This window comes from Molossus molossus, unplaced genomic scaffold (assembly GCF_014108415.1).
Source record: "Molossus molossus isolate mMolMol1 unplaced genomic scaffold, mMolMol1.p scaffold_m16_p_1, whole genome shotgun sequence".
Classification (NCBI taxonomy): domain Eukaryota; kingdom Metazoa; phylum Chordata; class Mammalia; order Chiroptera; family Molossidae; genus Molossus; species Molossus molossus.
This window is the reverse complement of record NW_023425344.1, coordinates 90,444,309-90,461,641: the sequence shown is the minus strand read 5'-3', so window position 1 is coordinate 90,461,641 and position 17,333 is coordinate 90,444,309. Positions and strand designations below refer to the sequence as shown.

At 54.6% G+C, this 17,333-nt stretch overlaps 1 protein-coding gene across 1 annotated transcript in view; it reads left to right on the top strand.

The window, feature by feature from the left end:
* Window positions 1-17,333, top strand: part of ADARB2 (adenosine deaminase RNA specific B2 (inactive)) — a 163,772-nt gene that overhangs the window by 121,891 nt on the left and 24,548 nt on the right. Inside the window, exons 6-7 of the mRNA XM_036264430.1 lie at window positions 3,305-3,456; window positions 11,689-11,857. Coding sequence (XP_036120323.1) covers window positions 3,305-3,456; window positions 11,689-11,857 — 321 coding nt within the window. The remainder of the gene's footprint in view (window positions 1-3,304; window positions 3,457-11,688; window positions 11,858-17,333) is intronic.

Genomic DNA, 17,333 nt, shown 5'->3' with positions numbered 1-17,333 from the left:
AAGCATCAGTGATGTAGGAGCACAGGCTGGGAAAGTGTTGGAATTGCAGGCACCTCCCCCACGATTCTCAGGCCTCCTTCCAGGAAAAAGCTGCAAGGTGCACATCCCCCCACACAGGCGCCCACACGTACAAACATGCCTGGTCACACACCATTCCACTGACGACATCTTCTACTAAAACATTCGGGTGTCGCCACTCAGGCCACTGCAACAGAACACACAGCCTGGGGGCTGGATCTCCGGTGGCTCAGCCTGGAGGCTGGAAGGCCGAGGTCAAGGTGCCGGCAGATTCCATGTCTGCTCAGGACCCTCTTCCTGGTTTATAGACGGTGACTTCTTGCTGGGTCCTCACCTGCAGAGGTGAGGGAGCTCTCTGGGGTCTCTTTTATAAGGACACTAACCCCATTATGACCTAGTAAGGACACTAACCCCATTATGACCAAGGCCTCCACCCTCGTGACCTCATCACCTCCCAGAGGCCCCACCTCTTAATGTCAGCAAATGCATTTGTGGGGACACAAACGTTCAGTGAGTAGCAAGGGTCTCTAAAGGGGAGCTTTGGGGATGACGACGACAGCACACCACTGTAAAGACCCAGGCAGCTGGTGCGATTCTCTCTCCATGAGGCCAGAATGTGTGCAGGGTCAAGGGCCCCGTTCAAAAACAGAGGGGGACCGTGGCCCCCCTGAGCTCCCTACGCTGTCAACTCCCTCAGGGTGACTCACCTGTGCACTCACACTCTGAACCCACACACAAGAAGGCCAAGGGAACTGCAGGGCTGCCTAGAGGGGTGCAGAGGGCTCCTTAAAGGGAGAACTCCCCTCCCCAGCTCTGGCTTAAGCTGCCCGTTTCCTGTGGGTTAAGTGAAGGTAATACTCTTCCCACCACCAGCCTCCAGTTGCTATCCCAGAACTAGCCTTGCATTTTAAAAAGAGAGAAAAGCCCTGGCCAGTTTGGCTCAGCGGTTAGAGCATCAGCCCGCAGACTGAAGAGTCATGGGTTCGATTCTGGTCAAGGACACATAACGTACCTTGGTTGCAGTTTGGTCCCGGGCCTGGTGGGGGTCATGCGGGAGGCAACCAACTGATGTGTCCCTCTCACATCAATGTTTCTCTCTATCTCCCTCCCATTCTATCTGAAAAAAAAAAAAAAATGGAAACACATCCTTGGGTGAGGATTAAAAAAAAATTATAAAAAGGAAACCTCACAGAGAAGCCCGTCTCTGGGAGACGCTGCCCCTCCTTGAAACACAGAGTGGCAGCGAGGGAGCTGAGCGCGGGGACCCTGCTCCTGACCTGGCCCGCTCCCCGCGCCCTGGCCCACTGCGTCCCAGCACACACGGTGCCTGTGCCATCGGCACCCGGCTCCATCTTGACAAAGTTGTGCTGTCTTCCAAGGGGACCCACTTTGAGGACTGTCCAGCACTTGCACCTGTGACCCGCAGGAAAGCGAGGGATTGCTGTGCACCTCCTTCTGCCCTTGTCGGGGTCCTCTTCTGACAATTTCTCACCAAGGACACGTCTTACAGAGCATGGGTGTCTTCTGCAAGGCAGCCTGCCCTTCCTTCCGTTCCCCTTCCCAGGCCTCCCCCATCCCGGGCCACAGGGCTGAAATGCCACCAGCCTAGCCAGGCCGACCCCATGACCCAGCCGGCAGCTCTGAAGCATGGGCCAGGCTCCACTTCAGCCCTGCCCTGCACCCCGCAGCCCGCACTGCCCAGACCTCTCGCCGGCGGTGGACTTCAGATACTGTTTCCCGCCTGCTGCTCCTCTGAGCATGTCTTCCGAGGAGTGTTCTCAACGCAGGGGGCTGTCCAGACCCTGAGAAATGTGCTCCCAATGGGATGTCCCGTGTTCTCGGGCAACCTGTCGGGGCCGCCAGGACGAAGCAGGCCGTCACCCACCCTGGCATCTCCACGATCCAGAGGAGGAGAGCTGCAGGTGGACGTGGGCTCCTAGGCGTCCAGACCAGCCCTGGCCCAGCTGTGTGATCACAGTGACCTCATGGCCACGTCTTGACCAGAAAGGCTTCCTCCTTGCCTCTCCCAGCTACTTCCACATCCTCTGCAGCAGCGTTTCTCCAGCCTACAGACAGGGGGCGTCGGGGGCTTCAGGGAGTGACTCTTGCGTGCTGCTGGTGTGCGCGGCAGCTGTTCAGGGGCAGGAAGGCCCAGAGGCACACGGGGGACCCACAGGGAAGCAATGCCTGACCCCTAAGCGCTGAGCTCCAGCCCTGCTGAGGGGGAGGCCAGAGCTGGAAATCTCTCCAAACACGGGGGTTTCTCCTAAATCTCCAAGCACTCCATCAGAAATACTTTCAAATACCCCTAAATTTTCTGTGTCACGGGAGGCTCAGGACCAGCACTGACCCTGTGCTGGCGCCAAGCCGCTGGCTGGGAGGAGTGGGCCCTGCCCCGGGGGGCGAGCAGTGGCTGAGGAAAGCCAGCCAGGGCAGCCAGTCCCGCACAGACACCCAGCAGGCCAGGCTCTGCATTTGCTCCGAGGTTGGGGCGCGTGTGGAGACACTGAGGGGGCCTGGCAGCGGAAGGAGCAGAGGCAAGGAAGCAGAAAGGCTGGTGGGATGCCTCTAGGGTTTCCTGGGGAGAAAATGTCTGTTCTGCTGCCTGTGTGATCTCAGAACCCGCAGAACAGAATCCATCACCAATGGGGCAGAACGTGGAGAAACAGCCAGAGCGGCAGAAAGCAGAGTGCCTGTGCCTAGTGAGACGGAGGCCGGGAGGGGGGCAGCCGGCGGCTCCGTGCCTGCGGGGCTCAGCCCCTCGGAGGGGGTGGGAGGGTGATGGCTGTGGGAGAAGCCCAAGGGCAAAGGGTGCCCTTCAAAGCCTGGAGGGCCTCTCCGAGCATTTCCCTGGTCATGCTGGGCGCAGAAGAAAGCGGTCTGTGCCCTGGGTTCCTCTGGCTGGGGGCCAAGCCCTGCCTCCTTTCAGAGTTCTTTTCCGCCTGTGAATACAGAATCACGGTGCCCATGGAGGCCACGCAAAACCCACAGTGCCCGCAAGGCAGCGCCTTGGGGCGCCTGTGAACCCTCAGGGTTACACTTTCATAGACACTTAGATCCCAGGGAACGTCAGCTGAGAAAGATTCGGGCTCTGGGAAAGATCAGCCCGAATGTGAGTGTGGGAGGAGGGTGACAGGTGGGGTTTCTGCTGTGTGTGCGCCTGTACATGGTTTCACCTGTTCTGGAGGGTCCCCTGCAAGGGTGAAGAGGAAAAACCCGGCGCCTGCCGATCAGGACGTGTCCGGTCTGGTCCCCAGTAGTGACCGCAGCCTCTTTCTGCCCCCAGCAAGCGGCGGGAGGACTCGGAGCGCTCCATCTTCGTGCGGGTGAAGGACGGAGGCTACAGGCTGAGGGACAACACTCAGTTCCACCTGTACGTGAGCACGTCCCCCTGCGGAGACGCCCGCCTCAACTCGCCCTACGAGATCACCTCGGACCGTAAGAGACGGCGTTGTTCCCTGTTAACCAGCCCCATGCTCTCCTCGGTCTGGGCCTTGGTCCCAGGCTGTGGGGCCCCAGACCCCGCGTGTGTGCTGTGGCCCGGCCCCAGACGCTGGGCACAGAGGGTGTCTGCCGTTCTGTGTAGTCATCCCTCTCGAATATCTGTCTGAGAGCCGGGTCAGGGAGAAGAATGGTGTGAAATGTAAAAGTAGCTATTTCATGGCACCGGTCCCCACCCCCCTCAATGGTCAGAAACCCCCTGCCCGGGCGGAGTTGGGGATGGAGGACGGGCCAGAGTGACATGGTGTGGCAGTTGAGTTACTTTGTTTGCCGTCTTTGAGAGAACAAAATTCAGTGTTTTAACAAAGCTTGATGCCAGGTAGACAATTCCCCCAGGTAGCTGGCGTCACCCACAGAGCTCCGTGCTGAACCCCCTCACCAGACCTGCCCTCGGGGAGCTGGTCAGAGCACAGCATTACCTCCAGCCCCGCAGAGGGGGCGCTGTGTGCTCCAGAATGAGGATATCGTGGGGTCTCCGTGTGAGTCTGATGGGCATTGTCTCCACGTGTAATGACGTGTGCAGCCAAGAAAGTCTGTTACTGATACTATGTGTGCATATCGTACACATACTTTTGCATACACACCACACACATGCACTCACACCCTCCCAGAAACCGCACAGGGCAGCTCTCCTGATGTAGGCCCCGCCTTTAAATGTATGTATGTGGTGAGGGGTCTGGTCTTAATGAAGGGTGGAGGCACCCGAGTCTCAGTCCTGTGCTCAAAGGAACCTATGGTAGAAACACACAGATGATACAGTTACTGGAGGTTTATTTTTGGCCTCTGACTCCCCACAGAAGGCTACATTTGTGTCCTAGTAACCACGGGAAGGAAAGACCGCTGTGTGCTGGATGCCTGCTGTGTCCCAGGCTTGTGAAGAGTGCTCTCCTCCGAGATAAAGAATGTACACCCTGGCCAGTAGTTCACTTGGTTGGAGCATCATCCTGTACACCAAAACGTGGAGGGTTCGATTCCCAGTCAGGGCACACATCCAGGTTGTGGGTTCGATCCTCGGTCAGGGCTCATACAGGAGGCAGCCGATTGATGTTTCTCTCTCACATTGATGTTTTTCCTCTCTCTCCCTCCCAAACTCTCTCCCCCTCTAAAAATCAATGAAAACATAGCCTCATGTGAGGATTTTGCCCTGGCCGGTTTGGCTCAGTGGATAGAGCGTCATGTACAAAGCAGCCAATCGACATGTGTGTGTGTCTCTCTCTCCCACTCTATCTGAACATGAATGGAAAAAAGGTCCTAGGGTGAGGATTAAAAAAAATAAATTAAAAAAAAAACGAGAAAAAGATAAGGTGCAGGGAAATGGCGTTTAGTCCTACAGGTTTTTTATTTTACTTTCAGTCCTACATGCATTTAGCCTATTTCCCTAGCACTCGGGTGGGATACTGGTCCAGAAACAGGCATTCTGCCTTTTTGCCGAATTTCCTCCAAGCTCACTGCTCTGCCTTTGCAGCAGGCTAGACAGACCTCTCCGCGTCGGGATTTCCAGTGGCGCGTCAGTACTGTCTCAGTCCGCGCGGGCTGCCAGCGCAGACCCCCGCAGACCGGGCTGCTTCCGCAGGCTTTCATCTCCCAGGCCTGGCGGCTGGAAGTCCGAGATCAAGGCACCAGCAGACTCGCTGTCTGGTGAGGACCCTCCTCCTGATTCATGGACGGCATCTACTTGCCGTGACCTCGCATAGTGGAGGGGGCAGGGGCTCCCTGGGTTCTCTTTATAAGGACATCGATCCCATTGCGAACCCTCCCTTCATGACTTCATCTGAACCAAATTACCTCCTCGGGACCCCACCGCCCGATACCATCTCCCTGGGGTTAGGGCTTCAACGTGAGAATTGGAGGAACAGACACATTCGGCCCATACAACACCCCATGGGAAGTAAATGGAGGAACCAAGTCTCACTGAGAATCTAGAGAATGGAATCCACTAAGGACTGGGGACCTTCCAAGGCACTGCCCGGGGTGAGGGGTTGGGTGGGCCTGGGCTGAGAGGAGGACACGGCCCTGTCTCTGCAGAGAGTCCCACCAGCGGGGCCTGCTGGAGTCGCTGCCACCCCATCTCAGAAAGACAGAGGAAAAAACAACAGAGTTCCTCAGACCCAGTCCACGTGATCCCAACCCCCACATAAAACTGTGAAATGGGGTCCATATAGCTACTGGAATTGTCTTTACATTTTCACTCGGACGGTTTGGCATCATGAAGACCCAGATGAGGGGCCCTCAGTTTCGGGGGGGGGCCCCTGCAGATGTGTGGGACTGGCCCTAATTCATCCAGCTTCCTCCCAGCGGGAGCCCCAGTCATGCCTGCGCCCCACCCGTCTCTGCAGAGGCACAGTTCTGCTCATTGGGCTCCCGCCTCTGCACTTGGGGCACCACTGCAGCCTCCCCCGCCCTGACTCCAACTTGTAAAGCCGGGGGGTTAGAAAAACAAGACAGAGATGTCTCAGATGCACCCTGGGGTTTGCGTTCAGGCACAGATGTCTTTTATTTCATGGTGATTTTAAGAAGTGGCAGGTGCTGGTAAGGGGGGGGGGGGATTAAGCATTTTCCTCACATTTTGTCGGCAGATATGCCAGGCAAAAATGAGGTGCTGCACCCAAGTTATTGAGGCTGGCGTTCTCCCAATGCATCTTACTGGGGATGCTGAGGAGGGGCCCCTGGCCAGCTTGTCCTGCAGACTGTCCGCCAAGAGCCCTACCTCACCTTCCCGTACCCATTCAGTAAGGGCAGGAAACCCAAATCTCTGGTTGGAAGGGCCTCCCAGAGAAACTTCACTTTCCCCACACTCATGAAGGCACAGGCTCCAGAATAACTTTCACTTTGGAAAGAATCCGCTGATATGGAGGGTGGGGGCTCTGTGTGAGGCTCACTCGAGTGTTTCTCTCTGTTATTCTTTCAAGAGGGTTGGATGGCCAGGGAAGGGTATGCAGGTGACCAGGAGGGGCAGGAGCCATGGAGACATGCCCCACCTGCTGGGCCATTCCCAGAGGTCATGAGTCTGCCTTCTACAAGTGAACCCTGTAGAAACCCAGCCTCACTGCCCATCCACTCCGGGCCGTGCTCCTAAATGGAGCCCAAGGCACATGACCTGAGTCACAAATGCACAAATGCACAGCACAGACGTACATGCTCCTCCCCACCTTGAGGTCGTCACTGGTTCTGACGAGCTTGTCACAACCCGGGAGAAGTTCTAGCCCTGGAAGCTCCCAACTCCGGGCCACTCCGACGTCACCCTCTCTTCTCTCGGCAACACATGCCCTGGGCGGTCCCCAGTGAGCTCCTTTTATCCTCACACCCTCGTTTGGTCTGCAAGGAGCTGTTGCACATCTCTGCATGGCCACATCTGGCCCCATCACCTGCAACTGTGCCCGGACTCTCCTCCCCAGCTTCACACACACACACACACACCCAACAGGCACTTGACTCACCGAATGTGCAGATGCTCAGAACAGAGTTGTCCGGATTGCCCCCTTCCTTTAGAGTGAGGAAGGCAGAGCCAGCTCAGGAAGGAGTCTGCCGATACGTCTGAACAACTGTTGAAGCTACTGTCACATCCCAGACGTCCGGCAGAGAACAGAGGCTAGCGGATCTCTGAGCACCAACGCGGATTCCCGCCCGCAGCCGAGCGAGGGGGCCTCCCACAGGGGCCGCTCGGCCTCGGTGGTTCCCCAGCACGAAGGCCCGCAGGCTCTTGAGGCCAGGTCAGGGCTCTGCGTCCACGGGGCAGCACGAGCCCCAGTGTAACCCGGCCCACCTCCTCGGGCCCCTACGGCTCAAGAAATTCTAAACGTCCCACTTTTTTTTCTCTCCAAAAATTCATTTGGACAGACCATAAGTTCTCCCTCCCTGGACTCTTTACAAGTGGGATTGATACTTCCTGATCGGAGACGTCTGGGAGGCACGTGGCCTGGGAGCAGCTGTGGTTATCCCACACCTGGCTTATGTCAGGACCACCTGGGAAGTTTCTAAACACGCAGGCTCCTGCCACCTGCGCTTCCCCGAGATTCCGGTATGTTTGGGGTGGTGGGGCTCCAAGCTCCATACTTTCAGAACCTCCCCAGTGATGCGGAGGAGAAGGATCATGCAGGTTTGAGCAGCCGGATTCGAAAGCCCTCCTCTGCCCCTGCCTGACGGGGCGTGTGTCCCCTTCGGTGCCGTGGGGAGGTCTGCGTGCTGGGGCCTGCCGGGTCTCTGCAGAGGCAGGCAGACGTGCTGACAGGCAAGGCTTCCACCGGGGGGCCAGCGGCTCCGGCCACAGGCTCCACACTCGGAGGTCTTGGTCTGACCCACTCAGAGCGACTAGCAGGAGGAGGCCAGGCCCCTGGGTGGCTCCGGGAGACCTGGGCCAGACCCAAGGCAGCTCTGGTAAGAACCTGAACTGACCAGAGTGATGAAAGCTCTAGGGCACTTCCCCCAACTATTGTCCTCCCTCTAATTCACCGCTGTTCTTGCTGCAAAGTTCTCGGCATGTTCTTCAATAGCCCGGGAAACTCTGTTCTTACTGCCGTTCCCCAAGAACTTAACAGCTTAGTGGAATTCTCCAAACTATCTTTCACAACATGACATGAGAAAGAGCTCAGTTATGCCCTGGCCAGTTCGGCTCAGTGGCTAGAGTGTCAGCCCATGGACCCAAGGGTCGCAGGTTTGATTCTCTGTCAAGGGCACATACTTGGGTTTCAAGTTCAATCCCTGGTCCCGGTCAGGGTCATGCAGGAGGCAACCAATCAATGTGTCTTTCTCACATTTATGATCCCCCCCTCCTCCATTCTATCTAAACTAAATTAATGGGAAAATATCCTCAGGTGCGAATTTAAATAAATAAATAAATAAATAAATAAATAAATAAATAAATAAATAAATAAATCAGGAAAAATATCCTAGGTGAGAATTAACAACAACAAAAAAAGAAAGACCACAGTAATGTCATATCTTACAAGTGTGTGTTAACTGCCTAGGATGCCCTACTCCATTCATTGTACATTAGGGCAGTTCAGGAGTTAAGCCCAAATCCCATAAAAAGTCAAGGAACCTGAGATGCACTTCCTGAAGCCCCTGTCTTCAGATTTGCCTCCTGAGTTACAGAAACATGCGACGTGAGCCTGGGCATCGTAGGCTCGTAATTCACCATCGTCCCCATCGCTGTCTTCATCAAGTAAGGCAAGGAACACCCACACGGCCACATGACAGGGGCTGTAGATGTCATTAAAATAAACAGTAGTTTGCTTCACAGGCATACTTTCTGGAATATGCCTTTGGAAGATGAATTGAAGATTAAAAGTTTGTTGGGTGGTTGGGTGTTCAAAGTCATCTCCTTCATTCCCTATCCCTGCTCTCCCATTTCTGGCTCCTTTCCTCTCCCCTAGTGCCTTGCGGCAACCATGTGTCACTTTCTAGCTAGATCTTGGCTCCTAGGTGGAATTCTTCAACCTCCATTTATCTCCACCTCCTATTGATTCTCTCCTAAAAATAAAATATTCACCTAACAATTTCCTAAAGCATTTTTCCACCCTCACTTTATCAGGTAAGGATTTCGATTAATATATACCATAATGAAGAGAACAGTGACTTGGACGATTAGAATTCGATGAGAATATACTCATGGATTGGGGGGGCGGGGGGGCCTGTGCACACAGCAGGCAGGATTTTCACATTTCCACCATAAACCCACCACAGGTTATTTAGGTTCCATTCCCTGCCGCTTCTGGTTCACGTGGCATTTTCTTCTGCTTGAAGTAGCATCTTCAACTGCCCCCTGCCTCTGACAATTAGGCATGAAAGGGCCAGAGAAAACAGGCTCCACAGGACCTTCGCCACTCAGAGCCCCCTAGTGCTCATCAGGGAGCTGCTAGAAAAGACGGCCTGAGATTTAACGCCTCCGGAAATAAGCAACTTCTCAGGAGCCTCTCCTGCACCTGACTCTTCGGGGAAAATTACTCTACCTGAAGACTTGGGGTTCGCTCCTAGAAACCAGTTGTTAAGTCAAGGCAGGCCTCCTTGTTGTCGTGGCATTACCAACCGTAGGGTCTACTTCCTGGGAAGTCCGTTGTGCAGAAGCAATGAGGAAGAATTGAGAAAAGCCTATAATATAATTAGGCGACTTTCAAGGTCTGGAAAATGGCACAGTAGTGGAAGCATTGAGAAAGGGATGTGAATACTATACTTGCCAGAAAGAGAGGGACAGAAAGTACCATCTTCCCTGAGAAAATATCCCCCATGAAAGAGTCACCACACTAGCATGTGGTGAACTGTGGGAACTACCAGGTATGCTGACCCTCCTCTCCCCCGGCGCTGCCACCATGGGTGGGGAGGTGATGGAGACCCTCCTGCACAGTGTAAAAAGTTAGGTCAAACCAAAGATTGCCTCAAGTGTTTCTGAGTGGTATGAACTATTTTATGTTTAATTTATCATCATCTTTGTCATGATCACCATCATCACCATCACCAGCAGCAGCAGCATTGTCACAATCATCATCACCATCATCTTTATCATCGTCATGTTCATCGCCATCCCCATCATCATCCCCATTACCACCCTATCATTACTATCATCATCGTCATCACCACCATCACCTTCAGCATGGTCACCATCGTGATAATCACCATCATCTCTACCTTCATCATCTTCATCAGCATTGTCACCATCACCATCACCGTCATTGTCATGATTCATGGTTCCATTTAGAGATGCAAAGAAGAGTTTTGTGCTCTACTGGGTGAGGGCTGGGTGTTCCTTGCTGTGCCCACCCAGGCTCGGTCTCTCACCTTGGTCCTTCCTTCTGTGGGTAACTCACAAACCAATCCAAATTGGATCTCACCAAGTACTCAATTGGTAGCAGGATCAAAAAGCAATCTGAAACCTCTCAAAAGTTTACTTTCTCTGAGGAGTATGGCAATCTTTCTTCCCAAGAGATGGCCTTGTGTACTTTGGATATGTAATAAAAGAACTTTAGTTCTTAGAAACAATGAGAAAACATACTGCAAGTTACTTTGAGATCTGTAAGAGGAGGCGCCCACACAAACCCACATGTTATTTATTATTTGATGCCTTCAGTAAGGGTAATTGAGATAGAAATCCCATCTCCATAACTTCTAAAACAAAAATTTAAGCTTTTTAAAGAAAGTGTCTATTATCTATCCATGTCCTCACACGTAAGTACACGTTGAAATCACTGTACTATACTATTTTATATATAATTTGTATGCAAAGCAGTTAACCATTTCCATATTACGGTATATCCAGACTTAATGTATAGAATTTTTTAAAGAAAAAATAAATATAATCTTTTCTTTGTGCATGCTAGTTCTCCAAATAACTGTGTATGCACGCATGTATGCATGTGTGTGTGCATGTGTGTGTGCGCGCGCGCGTGTGTGTAGAGGTCTCTGCAAAGAAAAGGCATAAGAAGGCTAAACGTAAACGTTAGGACCCATAGGGACCCACCTGCAGGCTCCGTCCAGTCATTCAGGGCACAGCAGAGCCTGCCTGGCACAGCCCAGCCCTCCGGTAATAACCAGCACTACGCAGACACGTGTCCCGTCTCATTTCACCTCCACAGCCTAGGAGGTAGGCACCATTATTACCCCAACTTTAATATGAAGTAACTGTGTCACCATGGTTTTAAGCAATTTTCCCAATGTGACACAGCTAGGAAACAACAGAGCCAAGATGAAAATGCAGACCAGGGTGCGCAGACCACAGCCTTCGGGCTAACTCCCCCCCACTACCTTCTCCGTGTGACCGTGAACTAAGCATGGTTCTACATCCTTAGATGGCTGAAAGGGTGATAGGGTAATGCTTCATGTGACGATGACGTGGAACTCAAGCCTCTGTTAACAGTGGGTGGGAAGGCAGCCCCCGCTAGGCTGGCTGTGCTGCGCGGCTGTGACCAATGGCCGCGAGGCCGAGACACTGGTGTTGGGCCGTTACCAGGAGGTGGCCGGCCGTCCTGGCTGAGGTGCTCTAGAGCCCAGCTCGTCACCTTGTCGCTGTTGGGAAGAAGTTCCTCCTGCCCCGGCGCCCACGTGTGCTTCCCTGTCCTAACACACTGGCGGTGGCATGTGAGATGTTTGTGGGTGCACTCCCCCCCCCCTTCCTAGCTGGGAGCCTGTGTGTCCAGGCAAACGGTCCCAGCACTTCTCACACCACCTCTTGTCTCCTAGTGACCAGCAGCAAACACCTCGTCAGGAAGTTCCGCGGACACCTGCGCACGAAGATTGAGTCCGGGGAGGGGACTGTGCCGGTCCGCGGCCCCAGCGCGGTGCAGACCTGGGACGGCATCCTGCTGGGTGAGCAGCTCATCACCATGTCCTGCACGGACAAGATTGCCAGGTAACTGCCCCTCTGGCAGCCTGAGTGACAGTGGGCACAGGGAGCGCCCCCAGGTGAGGGCCTGTCCCTCCCTCACAGCCGTGAGGGTGCCCTGAGCGAGTACACACCTGGCAAGCCCACGCTGCCGCTGCAAACACCGCAAAGACACAGGGCTGGTGCAGGTCCCTGGCTGACGGGCTGGGCTCCTCCAGGCTCATGCAATGATCAGGAGGCCAGTCAAGCCGTCCCGCTCAGCCGCCTGTGCTCAGCACCCCAGGCACCTCAACCCCCCAGACACCCAGTCCCACCTCGCCTCACACACATGCAGCCCTCCTGGGACACCCTGTACCCCACAGTGTGGGGAATGCCCTGTGAGGTGCTGAACATCCCTGAAACCTGGCAAACTTTCAAGAAGACGTGTACACCAGTGCCTCCCATGCCAGGAGATGGTCTCCTTTCTGAAGGTGTCCTCAGAGGGCGCCACCTGGAGGTCCTCCAGGGAACCTCAGCCCGGCCAGCTGGGGAGAGGGACTTGCGGAGAAGGCACTGGGCAGCCCCGAAAGGTGCCCTGTCCTCAGCAGATGCTCCTTGATCACCACGGACAGAAGCTTCCAGGAGTGGACAGCCACTCCCCGCCCTCCTCTCCAGAGCCCCCAGGCAGGCCACCCCACCTGGAGCACTGCTGTGACTTCATGTGGACAGTAGGCCCTGCACCCTGGGGAGAGTCGGACGTCCCTGACAGCTGCCCCCAAAGGTGATGACAGTGAAAAACCTATGTTAACAGTAAATCAGAACTGCTTTGGGAAACTTGGATAGATTCACTATTCTGCAATCTATCCACCAAGTAAAAACCGTGCATTCTCACCAACGGTGGTCCCAGTGGCAGCCACGTGGCTCCCAGGATGTTCCACGTGGAAAGCTCGGGGGTCAAACTCTCAGCCGATAAGAAGTCCGGTCTCGTGTTCAGGGAGAGTGAGGTGGGGGAAGGATGCCAGAGCAGCATCTCAAACCCCTACCCACGGGAGGACTGGGTGGGTGTGAGGGTGGCAGGGTGCCCACAGCACCCAGGCCATGGGCACTGTTCCACGCGTGGTTTCAGCACGTGGACGCCCACAGGGGGGATCGTCTGTCCTGCCGTCACTCAGACAGTACCTTACACAGGCGTTTCCCACTGCTCCGCACACACGTGCCGGGGGTTGAAGGGCTTCTTTACCTGTCATAACTCCAACTATTCATCCACTAGCCACCTTGCTCCTGCAGAGACAGCAGACAGTGAGAGGTGGCAGGGTCAGGGGTTCCTCCACGGACTCAGGGGACCAGGGCAGCCAGAGCCCCCAGGTGGCCCCACAGGCTCCAGGGGAGGGCCAGGCCCAGCCGCTGCGGACCGTGCGAGGGCCCCGCCCTCTCGGGCCTCCCTTCCCTGCTCTCAGCACTACCGGCAGATAAAAGCTCAGCCCCTGAACACAGGGCCCGAGTTCTCAGAGGAATCACCAAACGGCTGCAGGAGAAATAGGGCCATTTGCTTCCCAGGTTGATAGCACCTGGCCCGGAGAGGGAGCCGGTCAGCCTAATGACACTGAATCAAAGCACTGATTTCGCATCAAAGGAGCAGCCGCTGCCTCAACCAGCCCGTCTTTCAGAAAAGGACGTGTTCCTCCTTAGTGATATTTTCACTGTTCACAAAGCAGGGAAAAGGAGCAATTTTCACCTCAACCGAAATCCTCTCTGTACCATTCTAAATTAACCCTCTGACTCCCTGGGAAAATGAAGGAATTAATGCTGCAACATGGAAATTTTATTGTCTCTGGGATCGTAAATGTCAATAGACAGCAAATTAAACGCGGCTACAAAACCCATATGACGCTGGTCGTCGGCAGGTTTGCCGACGGTGATGCAGCTGCTCGAAGTCAGATTCTGTTCTTTCTAATAAAATCTATTTAACAAGAACTACCAGAAGAACAAAGTCCACGTTGCACCCCCTCCAGAAGCTTCCAAACAGTGTTGGAAATGGAGAAAGACTATCCCGGCTTTCTGTGACCTGGCTCTGGGCTGTTGGGGGGCAGGCTCTCCCTAATGGACCCAGGAATCCATCTACAAGTGCCAGGTGGATCCTACTCTGTAGGGGTCTCTCACCCACCCAGCTCCAGACCCCAAATCTGCTGGTGACACCACCCAAAGGCACCGTGGGGTAGGGAGGAGCCCTGGAGAAGGTGCTGGTGCCAAGTTCCCTCTTCCTCTCACTCAGGCCCCTTAGGGCCTCCCCTTCCTCATGCTTTCTTTTTGTTTTCTCCTTCACCCTCTTCCTTTCCCCTGTCTCTGTCATACCGTCTCTCTGTGTGTGTCTCTCTCTGTCCTTCTGTCTCTGTCTGTCTCTCTCTGTATCTATCTATGTCTGTCTCTCTCAGCCTGCCTCTGTCTTTCTGTCTCTGCCTATTTGTTTCAGTCTCTTTGTCTCTCTGTTCTGTCTCTGTCTCTCTATTCTCCATCTCTGTCTTTCTGTCTCTGTGTCTCTGTCTCTGCCACCCCATCTCTTCCCTGGACATGCCACCATCTCTGCCTCCTCTCATACTTCTTGCTCACACTGATGGCCTCCCACCACCCACCCCTCCAGGGCCTTTCCCTGCACAGACCCGTCCCCACCTGCTGACACGACAGGGACTCCTTGTACTCGGCACCGTCTGCTTCTGCGTCTGAAGGGGTCCTTGTGTCACAGTGAGGTGCATGTGTGCCTCCCCAGTAACACTGTTGGTGACGAGGAGGGGGAGGGGCGATGAGGGAGAAGAAGGCGAAATGCCACCAGTGGCCTCGCGGCCCTGTCTGCGCCAGGCCAGGGCCGCTGGCAGCCTCCTCACCTCTGGCGCGGCGCTGTCTGTGCCCCACCGGAATCGAACCGGCCCGCGGAGAGGAAGCAGCACTGAGCTGCTTTCAAACAGAGCTATTGCCGCCTTTGAGCGGGAGCATATGTTATGCTAATGGTCCCGACCACAGGCATCTGCGGCGTACATCCTCTGTGCACAGGCTTCACGAAGAGGCCGTCTGAGGCCGTGCGTTCATCTGTCCTCTGTCCTGTGCAGAAACAGAAGCTAAGCCTAGGGTTTAGGCCATGTTCCAAATAAAAGACTCTGCACACAAACACAGATGAAATATTCCAGTTCAACAAGCAGAGGCTGGAGGACACAAAGAGGTGAGAGTCCCAGTCCCTCCTTCCAGAGGTTCTATCATGGTAGCAGGACACGCTTGGCTATAAAACCCACAACCAGCATGCACTGTGCCCAGCACGGTCATGCTGGAGCCAACTCAGCCCGCCTGAGTGGGTTACGTTAAGGCAGTTGTTAAACACAGCCATTATTAAAAATTAAACTACATAAACTTACAACTAAATGCATTAGATTAAAACAAAGGCAATGAACACTCAAAACTCATCACTTTCCTAATTATTTTACTACTTGTTACTATTATTTTTGCCCTTGAAGTTATTAACACCTACTGTATCTGCAAAGTGAGGTGTGTGCTACTGCTCACCTCGACCCGCATCTGCGCCCACTGACATCACGCTGGTCACTCGAATTCAGTCACAGGGATGGCATTTACACCATGTAAATGTGCAAAACCTAAGAATCCGTGCCCTTTTGTTTGAGAGCCAACCGTTACCCACCTATCACTAAACATCAGAGTCACAAGAGGTCTTCAACTTGTGTGCACAGGTCTGGAAATAACGTGTCCGAGGCGGGCCCCGCCGCCTGTCCTCTCAGGAGGCAGTGACTTCACGCATCAGGGGCCCGGGCTCGGTGTGCGTGAGGGCAGAAGATGGGCGGACACTGGGACTAGACAGACGAGACCCTTTCAACTCACAGACTTGAGAAACCAGCCGTAGCCCCTCCGGAATGGCCCATGCCCTGCCTCTGTGGGAAAACAGAAGCCACAGTGAAACCTACCTCCACTCCGCTCTCCTTCTGGGGACGCCCATCATCCCATTCCTTGTCTTCTGGCTCAGCCCAGGCCTCTGCTCTCCGGGCCCCTCCACATGCCTCCTACCGCCCCTGCGTCCTCTGCCTTTGTCGTCCCACCAGCTCATCTTTCTCATCTTTCGAAGTTAACCCCGAAGCCCGCGTGCTCCTAGAACTGCAGCCGCAGCTTCCCTCTTCCCCGGTCTCCGGAGAGAACCGTCCATGCCCACAGGCCTCTCCGTAGGCATCCGGCCTCAGTCCACACCGCTGGGCAAAGCTGCGCTCGCTGAGATAATAAGGGGGTCACTGTCCTCCTCCCAGTCCCCTCGGACGTGTCACCCCCTCACTGTCCTGCCCCGGGACAGGCCCCAGTGCCTGGTCACCAAGATGAGAGGCTCAGGATTCTACCCAGCGTTGAGCAGTCCACCCACCCACCCGAGCTCGGGGCCGCCCTCCCCCTGAAGTGACGGCATTCTCCAGGTCACATGTCCCACCAGTACCTTTCACACAGGGACACAGCGAGTGCTGGCCGAGGAAACGAGCAGTGGGCAGCGGACACAGGAAAGGGGGGATGAAAAGCTGTCCTGACGTGTGGCCACAATGGCACTTTACCCCCACAGCCGTGTTTCGACACTGTCGAGGGGGCAGATGGAGCCCAGTGCTGGCAGGGGCTGACCGCTCACAGCTGTCCTTATTCCGAGGTGACACTAGCCGTCGAGACTGCCGCCCACCTGTGAGCGAGTATGCGGAATCGAGGCCTGTGCCGCTCACGGAGGGCGAGGTGACACCAGGGAAGACAGAGGCCCTTTCTGACCTTCAGTCGTACCTTCTGATGGATGCACCAGCGGCTGTACTCGGCACCCCTCACACGAGACAAAGGCTGTGTGGATGGCTGGCACCCGGGAAATACTGGGTGATGAAGCCTCTCTCGTCAGAATGGCTGTGATGTGAACCATGAACAGTGTAGGGACAGAGCCCCGCCGAAACGGAGCGGCAGCCCCCACCCCCACCCCGGCGCCCGTGCAGGCGGCTCGGATAAGTGAAAGCGGTGTCCTGTGCCAACACCCTGATCCGTCCTTCTCAGTTGCCAAAGCTAAGAAGTTATGTGTGCTGCTCATAAGTATCAGGGATGTGTCTGTCGCCAACAAAAACTACTGATTGTCTCTCCCAGGAAGCACCCAAGGATCTTACCCCACACGCTGCCTGGAGCCCACAGCCATGAATATTCAGTCATTTAGAAATTTCCCCCTTAGCACGTGCAGTTGTATTTCAGCAGCCAGGAAACAGAAGTGTTAGGCTGACTGCCTTCATCACCTATCTCATGTGACGCTGATGTATTAAAATGAAAGTAAATGAATAAGCCATGTCTTTAATTAAGGTAGAGAAGGTGCATCCACTATGCAGATCTGTAATTCTCTTGGCAAAGCCCTTTTGATGTCAGAGAAAAATGAACTGGAGCCGGTTGTTCAGAGGATTTAACAGCCGACACAGCTCTGTTACTTCCCACCTACAGATCAAAAGTAATGCACAGGTCTCACTGTTTGGATCAA